The sequence below is a fragment of the Theropithecus gelada genome, chromosome 5 (assembly GCF_003255815.1).
Source record: "Theropithecus gelada isolate Dixy chromosome 5, Tgel_1.0, whole genome shotgun sequence".
NCBI lineage: Eukaryota > Metazoa > Chordata > Mammalia > Primates > Cercopithecidae > Theropithecus > Theropithecus gelada.
Genome location: NC_037672.1, coordinates 169798670 through 169817147, shown reverse-complemented (window position 1 = coordinate 169817147; position 18478 = coordinate 169798670). Strand labels below are relative to the sequence as shown.

The 18478-nt window shown below is 41.4% G+C and overlaps 1 protein-coding gene across 3 annotated transcripts in view; it reads right to left on the bottom strand.

The window, feature by feature from the left end:
• GALNTL6 (polypeptide N-acetylgalactosaminyltransferase like 6) overlaps positions 1 to 18478 on the bottom strand; it is a 1222748-nt gene that overhangs the window by 25099 nt on the left and 1179171 nt on the right. For all 3 annotated transcript variants that reach the window (XM_025385422.1, XM_025385423.1, XM_025385424.1), the window contains one exon: positions 8221 to 8337. In XM_025385422.1, coding sequence (XP_025241207.1) covers positions 8221 to 8337 — 117 coding nt within the window. The remainder of the gene's footprint in view (positions 1 to 8220; positions 8338 to 18478) is intronic.

Genomic DNA, 18478 nt, shown 5'->3' with positions numbered 1-18478 from the left:
TTAAAAAAAGAGGTTTAATTGACTCACAATTCAGCATTACTGGGGAGGCTTTGGGAACCTTACAATCATGGTAGAAGAGAAAGCAAACACATCCTCCTTCATGTGGTGGCAGCAAGGAGCAGTGCCAAGTAAAAGGGGGAAAAGCCCCGTATAAAGCCATCAGCTCTCATGAGAACTCACTCACTATCATGAGAACAACATGAGGGTAACCACCCCCATGATCAAATTACCTCCCACTGGGTCCCTCCCACAACATGTGGGGATTGTGGGAACTACAATTCAAGATGAGATGTGGGTGGGGACACAGCCAAACCGTATCATTCTGCCCCAGCCCCTCCCAAATCTCATGTCCTCACATTTCAAAACACAATCATGCCCTTCCATTAGTCCCCCAAAGTCTTAACTCATTCCAACATTAACTCAGAAGTCCAAGTCCAAAGTCTCATCTGAGACAAGGCAAGTACCTTCCACCTATGAGCCTGCAAAATCAAATGCAAGTTGGTTACTTCCTAGATATAATGTGGGTACAGGCATTGGGTAAATATAGCCATTCCATATGGGAGAAATTGGCCAAAACAAAGGGACTAAAGGCCCTGTGCAAGTCCAAAATCCAGTGGGGCAGTCGTAAAACCTTAAAGTTCCAAAATGATCTCCTTTGACTCCATGTCTCATATCCAGGTTACGCTGATGCAAGAGGTGGGCTTCCATGGCCTTGGACAGCTCTGCCCCTGTGGCTTTACAGGTTACAGCCCCCTCCCAGCTGCTTTCACAGGCTGGCATTGAGTGTCTGTGGCTTTTCCAGGTGCATGGTTCATGCTGTCAGTGCGTCTACCATACTGGGGTCTGGAGGATGGTGGCCTTCTTCTCACAGATCCAATAGGTAGTGTCTCAGTGGGGACTCTGTGTAGGGGCTCCAACTCCACATTTCCCTTCTGCACTGCCCTAGCAGAGGTTCTCCATGAGGATCCCACTACTACAGCACACCTCTGCCTGGACAGCCAGGCGTTTCTATACATCCTCTGAAATCTAGGTGGAGGTTCCCCAACTTTAATTATTTTTATTTTATTTTATTTATTTATTTATTTTTGAGATGGAGTCTCATTCTGTTGCCCCGGCTGGAGTGCAGTGGCGTGATCTTGGCTCACTGCAAGCTCTGCCTCCCAGGTTCACACCATTCTCCCGCCTCAGCCTCCCAAGTAGCTGGGACTACAGGTGCCCACCACCATGCCCGGCTAATTTTTTTGTGTTTTTAGTAGAGACGGGGTTTCACCATGTTAGCCAGGATGGTGTCGATCTCCTGACCTTGTGATCTGCCAGCATCAGCCTCCCAAAGTGCTGGGATTACAGGTGTGAGCCACTGCGCCCAGCCTAATTTTTGACTTCTGTGCACCCGCAGGCCCAACACCACATGGGAGCTGCCAAGGCTTGGGGCTTGCACCCTCTGAATCAATGGCCTGAGCTGTACCTTGGCCTCTTTTAGCCATCCTGGAGCTGAAGCAACTGCGACACAGGGCACCATGTCCTGAGGCCACACAGAGCAGGGGAAACCTGGACCTCACCCAAGAAATCATTTTTGACTCCTAGACCTCTGGGTCTGTGATGGGAGGGGCTGCTGTGAAGGTCTCTGATTTGCTCTGGAGACATTTTCCGTATTGTCTTGGTAATTAACATTTGGCTTCTCATTAACTATGCAAATTTCTGCAGCAGGCTGGAATTTCTCTCCAGATTTTTTTTTTTTCTATCTCATCGTTAGGCTGCAAATTTTCCAAACTTTTATGCTCTGCTTCCTCCAGAATGTTTTGCCACTTAGAGATTTCTTCTGCCACATACCCTAAATCATCACTCTCAAGTTCAAAGTCCCACAGATCTCTAAGGCAGGGGCAAAATGCCACCAGTCTCTTTGCATAACAAGAGTGACTTTTACCCCAGTTCCCAACAAGTTTATCATCTCCATCTGAGACCACCTCAGCCGGGACTTCATTGTCTTTATCATTATCAGCATTTTGGTCAAAGTAATTCAATAAGTCTCCAGGAAGTTCCAAACTTTCCTGCATTTTCCTGCCTTCTGAGCCCTCCAAATCTCTAGCAAGTTCCAAACTTTCTCACATTTTCCTTTCTTCTTCTGAGCTCTCCAAACTGTTCCAACCTCTGTCTGTTGCCCAGTTCCAAAGTTGCTGCCACATTTTCGGGTATCCTTATAGAAGCACCCTACTCTACCAGTTATCAATTTACTGTATTAGTCTGTTCTCATGCTGCTGATAAAGACATACCTGAGAATGGATACATTATAAAGGAGAGATGTTTAATTGATTCACAGTTCAGCTGGCTGGTGAGGCCTCAGGAAACTTACAATCATGGCAGAAGGGGAAGCAAACACATCCATCTTCACATGGCGGCAGCAAGCAGCAGTGTCAAACAAAAGGGGGAAAAGTGTCTGGTAGAACCATCAGATCTTATGAGAACTCAGTCACTATCAGGGGAACAGCATGAGGGTAACTGATCCCATGATCAAATTACCTCCCACCGGGTCCCTCCCATGACACATGGGGATTATGAGGACTACAATTCAAGATGAGATTTGGGGACACAGCCAAACCATATCACAATGTTAACTCTTATTTCTTTGCTTTAATATTAATGTGGTATGTGTCATGTTGCCTGGGTCTGTTTGTATTGTATGAATAAGGTCACTGGATTTGGTACTGCAAATACACTTATTATCTCTTGCTCTTGCTACCTGACTTGAGAAAACAGAAAATATTTTTCTCTGTCTGGCTTGTGATGTTTTATTTCGTTGTTATGAGGTTTGAAAAAACCTGAGATACAGCATGTTCCTCCTTGCAGTTTGCACCCATCAGTACGCTCTGTCTTGATAATGAGACCCTTTTTTCCCAAGGAGGGAAAAAAGAAAGGAAAATAATCTGTCTCCCGGATGCACACATTATCTTGCTTCTGTCTTTGTGAACCTTCCCCTAGGCCCTGGAAAGGCAGCCTGTGTTTGCTTCCTCAGGAGGATGAAAGCTTGGCTGCAACACTTGCTCCCCAGCACGACATCAGAGCCTGCTGCTGGGCCTGCAGAGTGAGAACAGCCAAACTAGGCCAAGGGGGTTCCTCCTCCTCGCCACTCCTCTCCCTTGGACTCAATGGGAGCTGGGGAGTATTCTTTCCAGACCTTACAGTCTTATTAGGATCTGTTTTTGTTTTTCTTTCTTGATCCCTAAAGGAAGCATAATGCTACCATGATATCAAACAGCTATGCAGATTGCCCTGGCAAAATGAATCATACATTTGCTTCCTTCACAGAAACCACATTAGTCACCGCCAGTGTTCTGCAGCAGAAGGCATTTTCTTATACAGGTCCTTCAATGGACTCTTTTTCATTTCCCACGTAGCAATTTTGTTTATTCTTTTTTTTATTTTTGCCACTTTTGTTTTTGTTTTTTTTGGAAAAAGGGGATTATTTCAACTCTAATAAGTCTCCTTTTGTATTCTTTGAATGCTTTTGAATTAAAAAGAAAACCCACAATTGTCATGTTCTGATATGCCTTCCTCATGCAGGAATTTTAATCTAAATGTAGAAGAGTGATTCCTAATTCTTATAAGTCATTGAGTGAATACTGAATAAAGCTTACAGTTAATTACTGGCGAATGAAACAGCTTGTAGTGTTTTAACCTCCAAGTCAATATATGGCAATATTTCAAATATGATGCATTTTCCACCTCTTATCAACCTGATTTAATCCTACTGTAGCTTCATTTTTAGGATCTCTAGAGACAGGAAATCTTTTTAAAGAGCTGTAGTAACTGGTCTTTCTGTGCTGCCCATGTAGTTTTCTGCTTGTCTAGTGCTGCTCTCTGGTGACCATTTCTTGAATTACAGGCCATAGATTTTTGCAGTTTAGCCTGGGGGCGGGAGGTGGGGAGTTGGGGGACATAGGGGGTCCGGGGAATGAACCAGCAATTTTTAAAGTGTATGCAATATCGTTGCCTTTGTTTATATCCATGTTCAGCTGTCAAATAAAATCTGCAGGCCAGAGCAGATTTCATTCCAGAGCATTACTGGAGAGAAATACTAAGCCCATTTCAGGCATTTAGGCCTGCTTTATATCCACCAGCTGGCCACGTGTGTTTCTTGGTTGGGCTGAAGAGAGATGGTAGAGAGGAATTTGGCCCAAGAAATGGCTTTTTTCCTATGGCTTGCTCCTTTTTCTTTTTGAAAAAGTCCTTTTCCACTGTAGATGCCAGCCTCACTGATAGCTTCTAAAGCCTTCTCTCTTGCTCCCAGCTGAAGTCAAAATTGCTTGTTGGAGTTAACAGTCCAACACTATTCCTCAGGTCCCCAGTAACATCCCCATGGTGCTTATAGAAACAGACAGAAGAAAGAGGAGGAAAATAACTTTTCACTGGTATTTGATTCCTATCAATAAATTCTGGAGCCACAGAACCTTCTATAAACCCATCTGGGGGTGTGTGTGTGTGTGTGTGTGTGTGTATATATATATATATATATATATATATATATATATAAAATCAGCCACCACGTCTGCCTAATTTTTGTATTTTTAGTAGAGACAGGGTTTCAACATGTTAGCCAGGCTGGTCTCGAACTCCTGACCTCAAGTGAGCCACCCGCCTCGCCTTCCCAAAATGCTGGGATTATAGGCGTGAGTCACCATGCCCAGCCATGCAGGGTACATTTCAGTGAATAATAACTAGTATTTGCTGACTATGCTGGGAACAGATAAATGAAGCCAAAGTCCCAGCTGCCTTGGACCTGAGAGAGGTTTCTAACCTGGTATTAGCATAAAGGGATGTGTGGGTGTTTGAGAGAAGGAAGGCAGGAGGGAGAGGCTATTACTCTGCACCTGCTGCATGTGCAAGATGCTGCTCCAAGATTTATGCTTCTGACCACTCTGTCCAAGATGGAAGAACTATGGCATAGAAAGATTTCACAATGTCACAAGGCCACATGGTTTAAACTAAAATCCAGGTTGGCCTGGCTACAAGACCCACAATTCTTCTAGAATACCACGAGGCTGTGGGGAGAGGGTTCAAAGATCGGATCAGTGGTTAGAGGAGAGGCACTGTTGATGGACTGAAAGACTCTGGACTGCACTGTGGACTTTGCCTGTGGCTGTTTTCCTTGCATCATGATGCTCTGCATTGTAATGCGTGGTAGAGGTGGGGCAGGGAGGGGCAGTGAGGTGGGGTGAGGGAGGTGAATCTCAGAACATCTGGATAACTCTTTAACGTCCTGTGCTGGGCATGGTGGATCTTTTCTTGTTTAATGTACAAGATGGACACCAGAGGAATCTAGCTATAGGAGGCACTAACGCCTTACTGGGAACTGCTTGCTTACTTTTTTTGCTTTTCATAAGAGGTGAGTGTGATGAATACATAAATATCTGCTATGATATTTTCTATAGCTTTCTATTGAAATATTTCTTAATTTGAAATTAAAACAGTGAAAAGGGTTAAGTCAGCTTAGTGGTATGCACCTATGGTCCCAGTTACTCAGGCTGCTGAGGCAGGAGGATCACTTGAGCCCAGGAGTTTGAGGCTGCAGTGAACTTTGATCACATCACTGCATTCCAGCCTAGGTGACAGAGCAAGACCCCGTCTCTAAAATACAAAAAACGAAAACACTAAAAGAGAGCAAAGACAATTTTGCCCACTATCTTTTCTCTTTCACAGGTGACCCAGTATCAGGGAAGCTGCTTGCAAGGACTTTCAAATTTCTAAGCAGGTTAGAAATCACACCTCACTTAAACTGAGTTGCAATGAAATGTTTTTTGATTAAAAGCAATTCAGTCTTACATAGAACAGAAGAGAGAACCCAGAAACAAATCCACACACCTACAGTGAACTCATTTCGACACAGGTACCAAGAACGTACACTGGGGAAAAGACAGTCTCTTTAACAAATGGTGCTGGGAAAACTGGATGTCCATGTGCAGAAGAAGGAAACTAGACCCCTATATCTTGTCATGTACAAAAACCAAATTAAAATGGATTAAAGACTTAAATATAAGACCTCAAACTATACAAATACTACAAGAAAACATTCAGGAAACTCTCCAGGACATTCATCTGGGCAAAATTTCTTGAGTAATACCCCACAAGCACAGGCAACCAAAGCAAAAATAGACAAATTGGATTACATCAAACTAAAAAGTTTCTGCACAGCAAAGGAAACAATCAACAAAGTGAAGAGACAACCCACAGAATGGGAGAAAATATTTACAAACTACCCATCTGACAAGGGATTAGTAACTGTAATATATAAGGATCTCAAACAACTCTATGTAAAAAACTTAATAATTTGATTTAAAAATGGGTAAAAGATTTTAATAGATATTTCTCAGAGGAAGACATACAAATGGCAAACTGGCATATGAAAAGGTACTCAACATCATCGATCATCACAGAAATGCAAATCAAAATTACAATGAGATATCATCTTACCCCAGTTGAAATGACTTATATCCAAACCATAGGCAATGACAAATGCTGTTGAGGATACGAAGAAATGGGAAACCTGATACATTGTTGGCAGGAATGTAAGGACAGCTACTATAGAGAACAGTTTGGAGGTTCCTCAAAAAGTAAAAATTGGCTGGGCATGGTGGCTCACGCCTGTAATCCCAGGACTTTGGGAGGCTGAGGTGGGCAGATCAGGAGGTCAGGAGATCGAGACCATCCTGCCCAACATGGTGAAATCCTGTCTCTACTAAAAAAAAAAAAAAAAAAAAAAAATTAGCTAGGCATGGTGGCACATGCCTGTAATCCCAGCTACTCGGGAGGCTGAGGCAGGAGAATTGTTTGAACCGGGGAGTCGGAGGTTGCAGTGAGGCAAGATTGTACCACTGTACTCCAGCCTGGCAACAGAGCAAGACTTCGTCCAAAACAAACAAACAAACAAAAAAACCCCCAAAAAACAAAACACACCCACTAAAAAGTGAGCTACCATATGATCCAGCAATACCACTGCTGGGTATATACCCAAAAGAAAGGAAATCAGTATATCGAGGAGACACCTGCACTTCCATGTTTGATGCAGCACTGTTTGCAATGGCCAAAATTTGGAAGCAACCTAAGTGTCCATCAATAGATGAATGAAGAAAATGTGGTACCTATACATAATGGAGTACTATTCAGCCATAAAGAAGAATAAGATCCTGTCATTTGCAACAACATGGCTGGAACTGGAGGTCATTATGTTGAGTGAAATAAGCCAGGTATGAAAAGACAAACATTGCATATTTTCACTTATTTGTGGGATCTAAAAATCAATACAATGGAACCCATGGAGATGATAGTAGAAGGATGGTTACCAGAGGCTGGCAAGGGTAGTGGGAGGGTATGGGGTGGGGGGTGGGAGGTAGGGATGCTTAATGGGTACAAAAAATAGAAAGAATGAAAAAGACCTAGTATTTGATAGCACAATAGGGTGACTATAGTCAATAATAATTTAATCGTACATTTTAAAATAAGTGAAATAATGTAATTGGATTGTTTGTAACACAAAGGATAAATGCTTGAGGGGATGGAGACCCTTTTCCGTGATGTGATTATTATACATTACATGCCTGCATCAAAACATCTCATGTACCCCATATATACACCTACTACGTACACACAGAAATAGAAAAAACAAACAAAACAAAAATCAGTCAAAGCAATACACAGCCTTAAAGTATTTCCTGAAGTCCACGTCGGGGTGTTGTTGCTTACATCCTTCACATGTAAGATTAAAAACTACTACAACAACAGGAGGCCCATGTAAAGTGATCTGTTCATGGTCAGGGGAAAAGCAAGGTTAGATGTTGTCACAAACACAGAACAACAGAGTCATTAAAACCATGAAATTTCATTGGAAGTGTTCCAAAGCACTCTACAGGCTTTCTGTGTTAAACTACCATTCTGGGAAAAGAAATAAGACTAGGGTCGCAGTCTACATTTCTCCCATCCTTTCTCATATTTAGAGCATAATTGTGTACATTATCTGAACTGATTATCACAACTGCTCTGAGAAGAAACATAAACTGATACGTTAAGTGATTCACTGAACTGCAGGGTTGGTTGGTGACACAGCAACCTCACTCCAGGTCTCACACGCACCATCTGCACCGTTCGGAGATTTGTTCTGGCTGCATTCCTCTGTGTCTGCCTCAGCCCCCCATTGGCTCCCACTGCCCTGGCTTCTGGGAGCTGACGTACCTGTTCATGAGACCATGTTCTTTCAGAACCATCCTTGACACAGATGTCCAGCCTCAGCTCTGTTCCGGTGGCTCCATGCTTGCTGTCCACACAGAGATTTGCCGCCACATTTCGGATCTGTGGAAAGAGGAAAGAATGTTGAGTGTAGGGCTATGTTGTATTTTATCATTGGCTCCTAACAACCATGGTATAGATTAAGTAAGACATAGATTATCTTTTTGATTACATGCATGTTGAATGAGACCTTGATTTTGTATGCAATTTATGGAGAATAATCAGGGAATTAAATGTAACACTGAAGCCATCTTCACTGGCTTAACAAGAATTCTGGAAAGAAATATAGTTATAATTAAGTATTAATCAGTCTGTACTTTGACCCACTTCCTTGTAACTGAAAGTCTGTAGCACTAGATGCTAACCATTTGCATCTCCATTTTTCCTATACATAGGATTTGTGACGTTAGAATCATAAGGTTTTTGTTTAAGAATTGCTTAAGCAGATATTGAATTCCAGTGGAACAGCTGACTGCAGCCAGTTTAAAGACCCTCACAGAGGAAATAGATCAACATGAGAATATTGTTTCTTCATCTCCCTGTCCCATGACCTCATGCTGCTCTCTGTGACCAATCAATGATCTCCCAACTTCAGCCTACTCCAAAACCCTTAAAAATCCTAGCCCCAAACTCCTTGGGGAGACAGATTTGAGTTTTCCTCTCATCTCCTCATTTGGCAGCCTTATAATTAAACCTCTTTCTCAGCTGCACCCCATATCTTGGTGTATTGACTTGCTGCACACATCAGGCAACAGACCTATTATGGTTACAACATGGTCTACTCGACAGGCTAAAGAACATGAGATGGTTAAACAGCCAAACTGCAGCTGGTTGCGGCAAAGAATGTGTTGATAATGCAACAGAGGGAGTAGCCTAGAGTTTACGACTTCATTAAAATGGGAGGCTTTTCTTTTCAGATAGTTCTTAATTTGGAATTTATTATCTTCCTGTTTCAAAGCACCTTCTATCACTATCATGCTAGCGGGAGAGAGATCCAATATGAGGCGGGTGTGGCAGGTATAGGATGTGATGGAGGAGAGCAAACCACTTAGCCCTGCATGGTTCTGAGCAGAACATGGTGACCTTTGGTTTCAGTTTGACTACAATGGTCTCAGTCTACACCTATTGTCATAATTTAGTATTGCTTTTGAATGAGAAATTAAATGTCACTCTAGAGTATTAGCAAAATAGGAAAGACAGTATTATTGCTGAAATACTACACTGGATAAAGATTCTCTACATGAAGCCTGACCTTTGAAAATTTGCAGAGTGGAAAAGAGGATAATTCTTTACAATTATGTTAGCACTGATATAAGGAACTCAATACTTAGAGGTGGGAAAAGAGTGGACAATAAAAAGTGTCAAAAACTTACACAGCAACAGAAGTAGAGTCTGGGCAGAGACACGTCCTTTTGTCATATCTTTTTTTTTGTTTTTTTTTTTTGAGACGGAGTTTCACTCTGTCACCAGCCTGGAGTGCAGTGGTGCAATCTTGGCTCACTGCAACCTCCACCTCCCAGGTTCAAGCAATTCTCCTGCCTCAGCCTCCTGAATAGCTGGGATTACAGGTGTGTGCCACCACGCCCAGCTAATTTTTGTATTTTTAGTAGAGATGGGGTGATGCACCTGCCTCAGCCTCCCAAAGTGTTGGGATTACAGGTGTGAGCCACCACACCTGGCACTTTCATCATATTCTTCCTGCTTGAAGGTTTCACCAATCTTCCTGATAGTGTCAGAAGCACAGTCTGTAGCAGAGACGGATATTCTTGATAGTTTGCTATTTAGATGTGTATGCTTATATAAGGTCAATGATCTTAATCCTTTTTAAGCCTTTATATAGTACTGGATTATGATAATCCCTTTAGGTCCTTTTAAGAATGGAAACAAAACCAGGATGGGCCCAACTGATCATTTTAACCAAGGTTCTTTTGCCTGGATGGGTAGATAGGGAAAGGAGTCTCTCTGCGACAGAAGAATACCCACCTGGGCCTGTTCCTGCCAGGGTGGGCAATGAGGCAGAGAGAAGGTTTTTATGAAAGGTACTGAGGATCATGAAAGGAATAAATCATGCTGGGACAGAATGGTGGTGGTGGAAAGAGATAGTTCGTATTTCATTTACTCTAGGAGTAGAGGTTAGGGATGCCGGTCAGGAGGGAATCAGTGTGGTGGGTACTAATCTCCTTATTCAGGGACTTAGGCAACAGGTTGGGTTCATCTGCTACTGCTGGGGCTCTGCTTTCAGGATCTCTGTCCCTGATGACAAGGTAAAGTAAAATAATGCAGAGTACAGGGGAACAGTTCTTAACCTGGTTTTGCCTACAGATTTCTCCGAGAATCCAAGGAAAGTGGTGGACATTTTTGAAACAAACGAACAAACAAAACTATAAATGGATATGTCCAAGCACTTTTGTATTGGTTTTCCTGGAACCCATCGACTCCAGATTTGAACCTTGAATTAGGGAAAATGCCTGCCCTGACCCCTTGGGAACTAGTTGCATTCCTTCTGTTAGTGTAGGAGATCTAGAAAGACAGGGAATGAACTTGGCTGGGCATCAGAAGGCACCTGATTTACTCTCGTTTCTTTTACCTTTACTCCACCTTCCGTAAAATAAGTACCAGCGAGGAACTTCTCTCTAGAATTTGTGAAGCCAAGCTTAAAATACACGTTTTGTAAAATCTATTTCCTGATGTGTGATGGGGTTTCTCTAGTGAAATAGAAACACCCAGAAGGTCAAAGGTAGATCTCGCTATTGCTGTCTTGAACCTGGCACACTCTGTAAATCTCCTATTTGATCTCCTTATCTGAGTGCAGCGTGTTGGTTTTCTAAAGCTATCTATAACCTGAAAGCTGCCCAACAGGACTCTGAGCAGGCCTTTCTTTTCATTCTTGGGCCGTTTAACTCACAGACACACTCTTGTTAGAGAATCAGTATCAGTTTATACTGAAGACAACTTCAAGGCACTATTTTTCCCTCTACTTGAGTCCAGGAGCTCTGAACACATTTGGGAAGAAAAGGCAGCTGCTTGCAGGTTCATGGCCAGTGGGTCCCAGAGGGAGAAGCTTGCTCTCCTATGTCGGCTGGCATTTGAACTCACCTGTGGAGCTGCTCTGCTCCTGGAAAAGGAGGATGTGGGGAAGAAGAAAACATACCCAAGCCAGGGACACTGAGTGACAAGTCTGCCAAGTCTGCCTGTGGATACGCACCAAAGCCTATTGGAGTGCCTTGTTTTGTTTTTAAATGTTATGAGCTCAAAAGGCCTCTGGCAGGGATGGAGGATACCATTTTCTAAACTCTTGAATTTTCTAAATTCTCACTCAAGTGGCATCTGTGTAGACAATGGGATAAACTGATTTGGAAGCCAAATTTCAGGTTTCAAAGGCGTAATTGTCTACATCTGTGTAAATTCCAGCAAAAAGTTGTGCCAGAGAGGAAATGCTGCAAGTTCACTATAGGATAAGGTGGGCAGCTGGATACGAGATTAATATCCAGCTCTTCCTCAAGGTTAGTATCCAGCCATTCCTGCTTGCTTCTCTTCTTACCTGTCCACCTGCCTCTCTCCAGCACATACTCAGATTCTCTCATTTTGCTCACAAACTCAACTCCATTAAAATAAACAAGTGGATAAAATTCTAATAGAACTGATTCTAATACTTGTTTATTCACACTAATAATATATTTTTTAAAAAATGTAGACAAGAACACTTACGATGATTCATATTTTTTCAACATAAACTCTGTACCTCTGGCTGAAGGTGAAGCAGTTCACACACGTACACATGGCCCAAACCTAGGGCCTGGGATATTAAATATGTCTATGATAGAATCAATCATTTTCAGGCCTTATTCCTTTGATGCCCAGCTTCAGGACTTGATAGCATTGAAATTGTGTCAAGGAATCTTGAGAGACACTGAACAGGATTAGAAAATGAGGTAGTGCTTGGCTAAGAATGGGTGAGAAGGAGAAAAATGAGGAAAAGGGGAATCATAGTGGGTGACAGGAATTACAGAGATAATCTCCTTTTGGGCAAGGACCAGGAAAAGGTCAGGCAGAGAGTAAAGGAGTTCTTTAGGTCTGCAAGAGAAGTCAGGCTCAGCTTTAATATTGGCCCCCCCAGCCCCCAACACAGGAGGTTTTTATCAGAGAGGTACAAGAGAAGGGGAATGTGGCATAAGTGTCAAGGTGGCTAGTAGATGTGGAGTAGGTAATTCAACTGACTGTTAGAGAGGGACTAGCCTTAGCTTAACAAATGAGCCAGCATGGTCTGCTAATTCCTCCTGATAGCCTTAGGTCTTTCAAGTAAGAAGTGGTGGGTTCATTCCTCATGCAACAACATTTACCAGGTACCTGCTATGTCATAGGCACTATGCTGGAAACTGGGTATACAGCAAAAAGTAAAAAAAGAACCAGCCCTATCCTTTGTGCACCTGATGGTCTAGTGACGACATCAGAGAGGACATGAACGGAAGAAAGGCTTGAGATTTCCCATATTTCTAGCTGTGAATTTTTAAAGTGACAAAAAGATTTAAGATGCTCCCTTTTATGGACTATAGTTGATTTTATTTATTTATTTATTTATTTATTTATTTATTTATTTATTTAGACGGAGTTTCACTCTTGTTGCCCAGGCTGGAGTGCAATGGCTCAATCTTGGCTCACTGCTACCTCCACCTCCCGGGTTCAAGTGATCCTCCTGCCTCAGCCTCCCAAATAGCTGGGATTACAGTCATGTGCCACCACTCACAGCTAATTTTGTATTTTTAGTAGAGACGGGGTTTCATCATGTTGGGCAGGTTCTTGAACTCCTGACCTCAGGTGATCCAATGCCTTAGCCTCCGAAAGTGCTGGGATTATAGGCGTGAGCCACTCTGCCCAACCTCTGGACCATAGTTGATTTTAGAACGCAAATTTATTTGCAGAGCTGGAAAGATAGAAGACACTAGGGTAACATGGAAAGAGAACTGAATGGAGACTGAGCAGGTCCAGGTTCTGCTCGTGAGGTACAAATGAGGTTCCCTTTAACCTCATTTTTTTTTTTTTTCAAGAAACAGGGTCTTGCTCTGTTGCCCAGGCTAGACTGCAGTGTTCACAGCTCACACCTTGCCACAGTCTTTAACTCCTGGGCTCAAGCGATCCTCCCACTTCAGCCTCCTGTCCTTTTTAAAGCTCAGTTCATCCACTTATAGAGAGTCAACATTCTGAGAGTGATTCTGAATGAAAGGCACTTTGTGGTTAGAAATTCAAATACTAAGAAAAACTGGCTTCTATTCTCAAGGAGCCAACAATCATATCAGGGAGACATTACTCTGAAGACATCTTCTTAAGAGACTAAATGCTAAGTGAGGCCTGAAGAGGAAATGACCATTCTGAGTGAGATGGGCTTGGAGCACTTGGTAGGACGGATGACATTGGAAGGGGCCCTGGAGGCTGAGTAGAATTGAATGTACACAGTAAAGTGACGGAAGGGACACTATTGCCTTAGGAATCAGAAATGAACTCAGATATTGAAGTTTGACAGTGTAAGGCATTTTTAAGGGAATGGCGAATGATATAGCATGGCTCAACGTAAGGTTTGTAAAATGAAGACGATCATGCCTCAGAGGGCAATTGTGAGGATTAAACCGATGCATGCGAAGTGCCTGGCACAGTGTTTGTACATTGTAAGTGGTCAGTAAATGTTAGTTACTATTTATTTGTTTGTTAGTTTTTTTGGCTGAATTGTCTGTGATGGTAAATGGGGCGCTGCCATGGTCAAATCACATTTCATTTATATCATGTGATCACTCACAGCCTTAAGTCAAAGGAGACCGCAGATGAACAAGCCTTGGTCCAGCATTGCAGGCCTATTCTTCAGTCTGGATTGCCAGCTAATCTTCACAGTGTCTTACACAGTCCCCCAAGATCTCAATCTGGCAATTTGAGCGCCACACCAAACACACCCACCTCCATACCCCTCAATGAACAATTTCTGCTGATTCTAGTCCTAGGTACTGAATGTCCCACTCCTTTCTTCTCCATCCCAGTCTCCCAGGCCTTTGACATCTTTTCATGCGCTGTTTTTAAAAATTGTGATAAAATATACATAATATAAAGTTTATTATTTTAACCATTTTAAGTGTTCAATTCAATAGTATTAAGTGCATTCAAAATGTTGTGTAACCATCACCAAGATCTATTTCTAAAATGTTTCATCATTCAAAACAGCAACCATTAATCATTAAGCAATAACTCCCTACTTCCCCTTCTCCCCCATCCCCTGGTAATGTCTATTCTACTGACTATAAATAATATTTTGTAAACCTCATATAAATGGAACCATACCATGTTTGCCATTTTGTGTCTGGCTTATTTAACTTAACATTGTAGCATGTATCAGAACTTCATTTCCTTTTAAGGCCAATATTCGTGTGTGTGTGTATATATATATATATAGTTGTTTTTTTTTTTTTTTTTTTGAGATAGAGTCTCACTCTGTCCCCCAGGCTGGAGTGCAGTGGTCCAATCTTGGCTCACTGCAACCTCCGCCTCTCGGGTTCAAGCGATTCTCCTGCCTCAGCCTCCTGAGTAGCTGGGACCACAGGTGCACACCACCATGCCTGGCTAATTTTTTGTGTTTTTAGTAGAGACAGGACTTCACCTTATTAGCCAGGATAGTCTCAATCTCCTGATCTCATGATCGGAGGCCTCCCAAAGTGCTGGGATTACAGGTGTGAGCCACCACGCCCGATATATGTATATTTATATGAAAAAACACATATATAAATATGCCAGATTTGTATCCATTCATCTATTCATGGATACTTGTGCTGTTTCTACTTTTTTTTTTTTTTTTTTATTGAGATGGAGTCTTGCTCTGTTGCTAGACTGGGCACAATCTTGGCTCACTGTACTCTCCGTCTCCTGGGTTCAAGCAATTCCCCTGCCTCAGCCTCCTGAGTAGCTGGGACTACAGGTGTGCACCACCACACCTGGCTAACTTTTGGTAATTTAGTAGAGATGGGGTTTCACCATGTTAGCCAGGATGGTCTCGATCTCCTGACCTTGTGATCTGCCCACCCTGGCCTCCCAAAGTGCTGGGATTACAGGCGTGAGCCACCGCTCCTGGCCTGTTTCTACTTTTTTATTTCTGTGAATAATGCTTCTGTGAACACTGGCATGTAAATATCTTTCACATCCTTGTTTTCAATTATTTTGCCTATACACCTAGGAATGAAATTGCTGGGTCATAAGGTAATTCTATGTTTAACACTTTGAGGAACTATCAAACTGTTTTCCACAGTAGCTGAACCATTTTACATTCCCACAAGCAACGTAGAATGGTTCCAGTTTCTTCATATTTTTGCCAACGCTTGTAGTTTTTCTGGTTTATGTAATAGCTATCCTAGTGGATGTGAAGTGGTATCTCATTGTGGTTTTGATTTGCTTTTCCCTAATGACTAATGATGTCGAAAACCTTTTCATTTGCTTATTGAGTATTTGTATAGTTTGGAGAAATACCTGTTCAGGTCCTTTGCCTATTTCTGAATTGAGTCATTTGTGGTTTTATTTTTGAGCTTAAGGAGTTTAAAAAAAATATATTCTAGATATTAATCCCTTATCAGATATATGACTTGTAAATATTTTATCCTATTCAGTGGGTTGCCTTTTCATTCTGTCAATTGTGCCTTTGATGCACAAAAGTTTTAATCTTGATGAAGTCCAATTTATCTATTTTTTTCTTTTGTTGCCTGTGCTTTGGTGTCATATTTAAGAGATCATTGCCATTCCAATGCCATGGAGATTTTTCCGTATGTTTTATTCTGAGTTTTACAGTTTTAGCTCTTATGTTTAGGTCTTTGATCCATTTAGAATTAAATTTTGTGTATGGTGTGAAGTAAAGTTTACAACCTCATTTTTTTTGCATGTAGATATATTAGTTTGAAATGGCTGCCATAGGAAAGTATCACAAACTGGGTGGATTAAACCACAGAAATTTGTTGCCTGAGAGTTCTGGAAGCTAAAAGACCAAGATCAAGGTGTTCGCAGTTTGGTTCCTTCTGAGGGTTGTGAAAGAGAGTACATGATGTGCTTCTTTCCTAGCTTCTGGTGGTTTGTGGCAATCTTTGACGTTCCTTGGCTTGTTAACATATCATGCTGGTTTCTGCTTTTATGTTCACTTGATGTTTTGTTTGTGTGTGTGCTGGTGTCCAAATTTCCCCTTTTTATGAAGACACCAATCATACTGGATTAGGGGCCCACCATACTCAGAATAATCTCATCTTAATTAATTACATCTGCAATAACCTGATTTCCAAATAAAGTTACATTCGGAGGTACCAAGGATTAGGATTTCAACATATAAATTTTGGGGAGACATAATTCAGTCCATTAGTAGTGGATATCCAGTTTTCCCAGCATCATTTGTTGAACAGACTGTCCATTCCTTATTGAGTGATATTGGCATCCTTGTCAAAAATCTATTAACCTTATATGTGAGGGCTTATTTCTTGGCAATCTATTAGATTCCATTGGTCTATACATCTATCTTTATGCCTGTATCACACGTTTTTTGAATTACCATAGCTTTGTATTAAGTTTTGAAACTAGGAAATGTGGGTTCTCCAACTTTGTTTTTCTGGTTCAAGATTGTTTTCATTATTGAGGGTCCTTTGAGGTTCCATATAAATTTTAGGATGGGTTTTTCTATTTTTGCAAAATATTCCATTTCGATTTTGATAGAGATTGTATTTAATCTGTAGATCACTTTGCGTAGTATCACCGTTTAACAATAATATGTTTTTAAATCCACGAACATGGGATGGTTTTCCATTTATTTAGATAAGCAATTTCTTTCACTAATGTTTCATGTTTTTTTATGAATCTTTTACCTCGTTTGTTAAATGTATTTCTACTCTCATTTGTTTCTAGGGAGATGGCTAAAAGCACATATTCTGAAGTTAGACTGCCCAGAGTTTGATTTCACCATTTACTAGAGCTGCATGACTTTAAGCAAGTTAACTTATTTTTGCCTCAGTTTTTTTCCTTAAAATTAAGGATAACGCTTCATAAATTTGATGTGAGTATTAAATGAGATTATACATATAAGATGTTTGTTTTAGTGTATAGACCATATTACATGCTCAATAGATGTTAATGTTTCATAGTAGTAGTAGCAGTAGTATCCGGATGTAGTAAGAAATGAGACTGGGGCAGTGTGTTGGTGCCATTTTGTGAAGAGTCTTAAATATCAAGATAAGGGATTTAGACCTTGTTCTGTTGGCAAAAAGATCATTAAATGTTTTTGAGAAGAAAAACTTGTTTTAGGCAGTAAATTCTGGTGATTATGAGAAAGACAGGTGGAGAGTAATGTAGTTGTCATAAAGGGTACTAGTTCTAATTGGCAAAGAGAATCTAAACTAGTGATAGAATGTATCCAAATAATGTATCCGAATTTTATATATATATATAAAAAATATATATATTCAAAAGAAGATATGTGTTCAGACATTTTAAATAAAAATTACAGATCTTGACCACTGTTTCCATGAGTATAATAAAGAAGATATGCTGAGCTTGAGGCGTCTTTGTGACATCTGTATATAGACACCCAAAAGTCTGACATTTGGAAGGTAGGTCAGGGTAGGAAATGCATATTTGGGTATATGCTGTTATCTACGGTTCTAGCTACTAATATTTTGCCTTTCAACTTCAAATCCTTTTTTGCCTTACTTTGTGATTCTCAAGATGGACCCTGCAGACATTTCTCTTTTGTCAGTGGACACAATTTTGCTAATAGAGTGTGCTGGGTGCTGGAAGGACACGGGAAGGGCTTAGCAGGAGGAAGGGTCTTTCGTGTGTGTGTGTGTGTGTGTGTGTGTGTGTGCATGCACAGTTTTTCCATGTGAGAGCCAGTAAATGGGCATGTGGGGTGGGGTGGAAGAGAGCAGCCCTGGCAAGAGTGGTCCTCAGAGATAAGCAGCAGCTGCTATGTCCTGCAAGTTTCTTTGTCACTACCAAGCTGTATGTATATGACAGCCACACCACATCAAATGAGGCCTGAATCTCAACCTTGGCATGGGAAAAGTTGGAGAGTTCTTCTAAGTTTCCAAGTTCCTGCCTTGCTCACATTCCTCAGCCCTAATGATGGTTACTGTTTTTTGGAGTTGCTGCTTCAGTACTCCCTAGAGCCCTCTTTTATCCCTCTTACCAGCCAACAGTTTTTCTT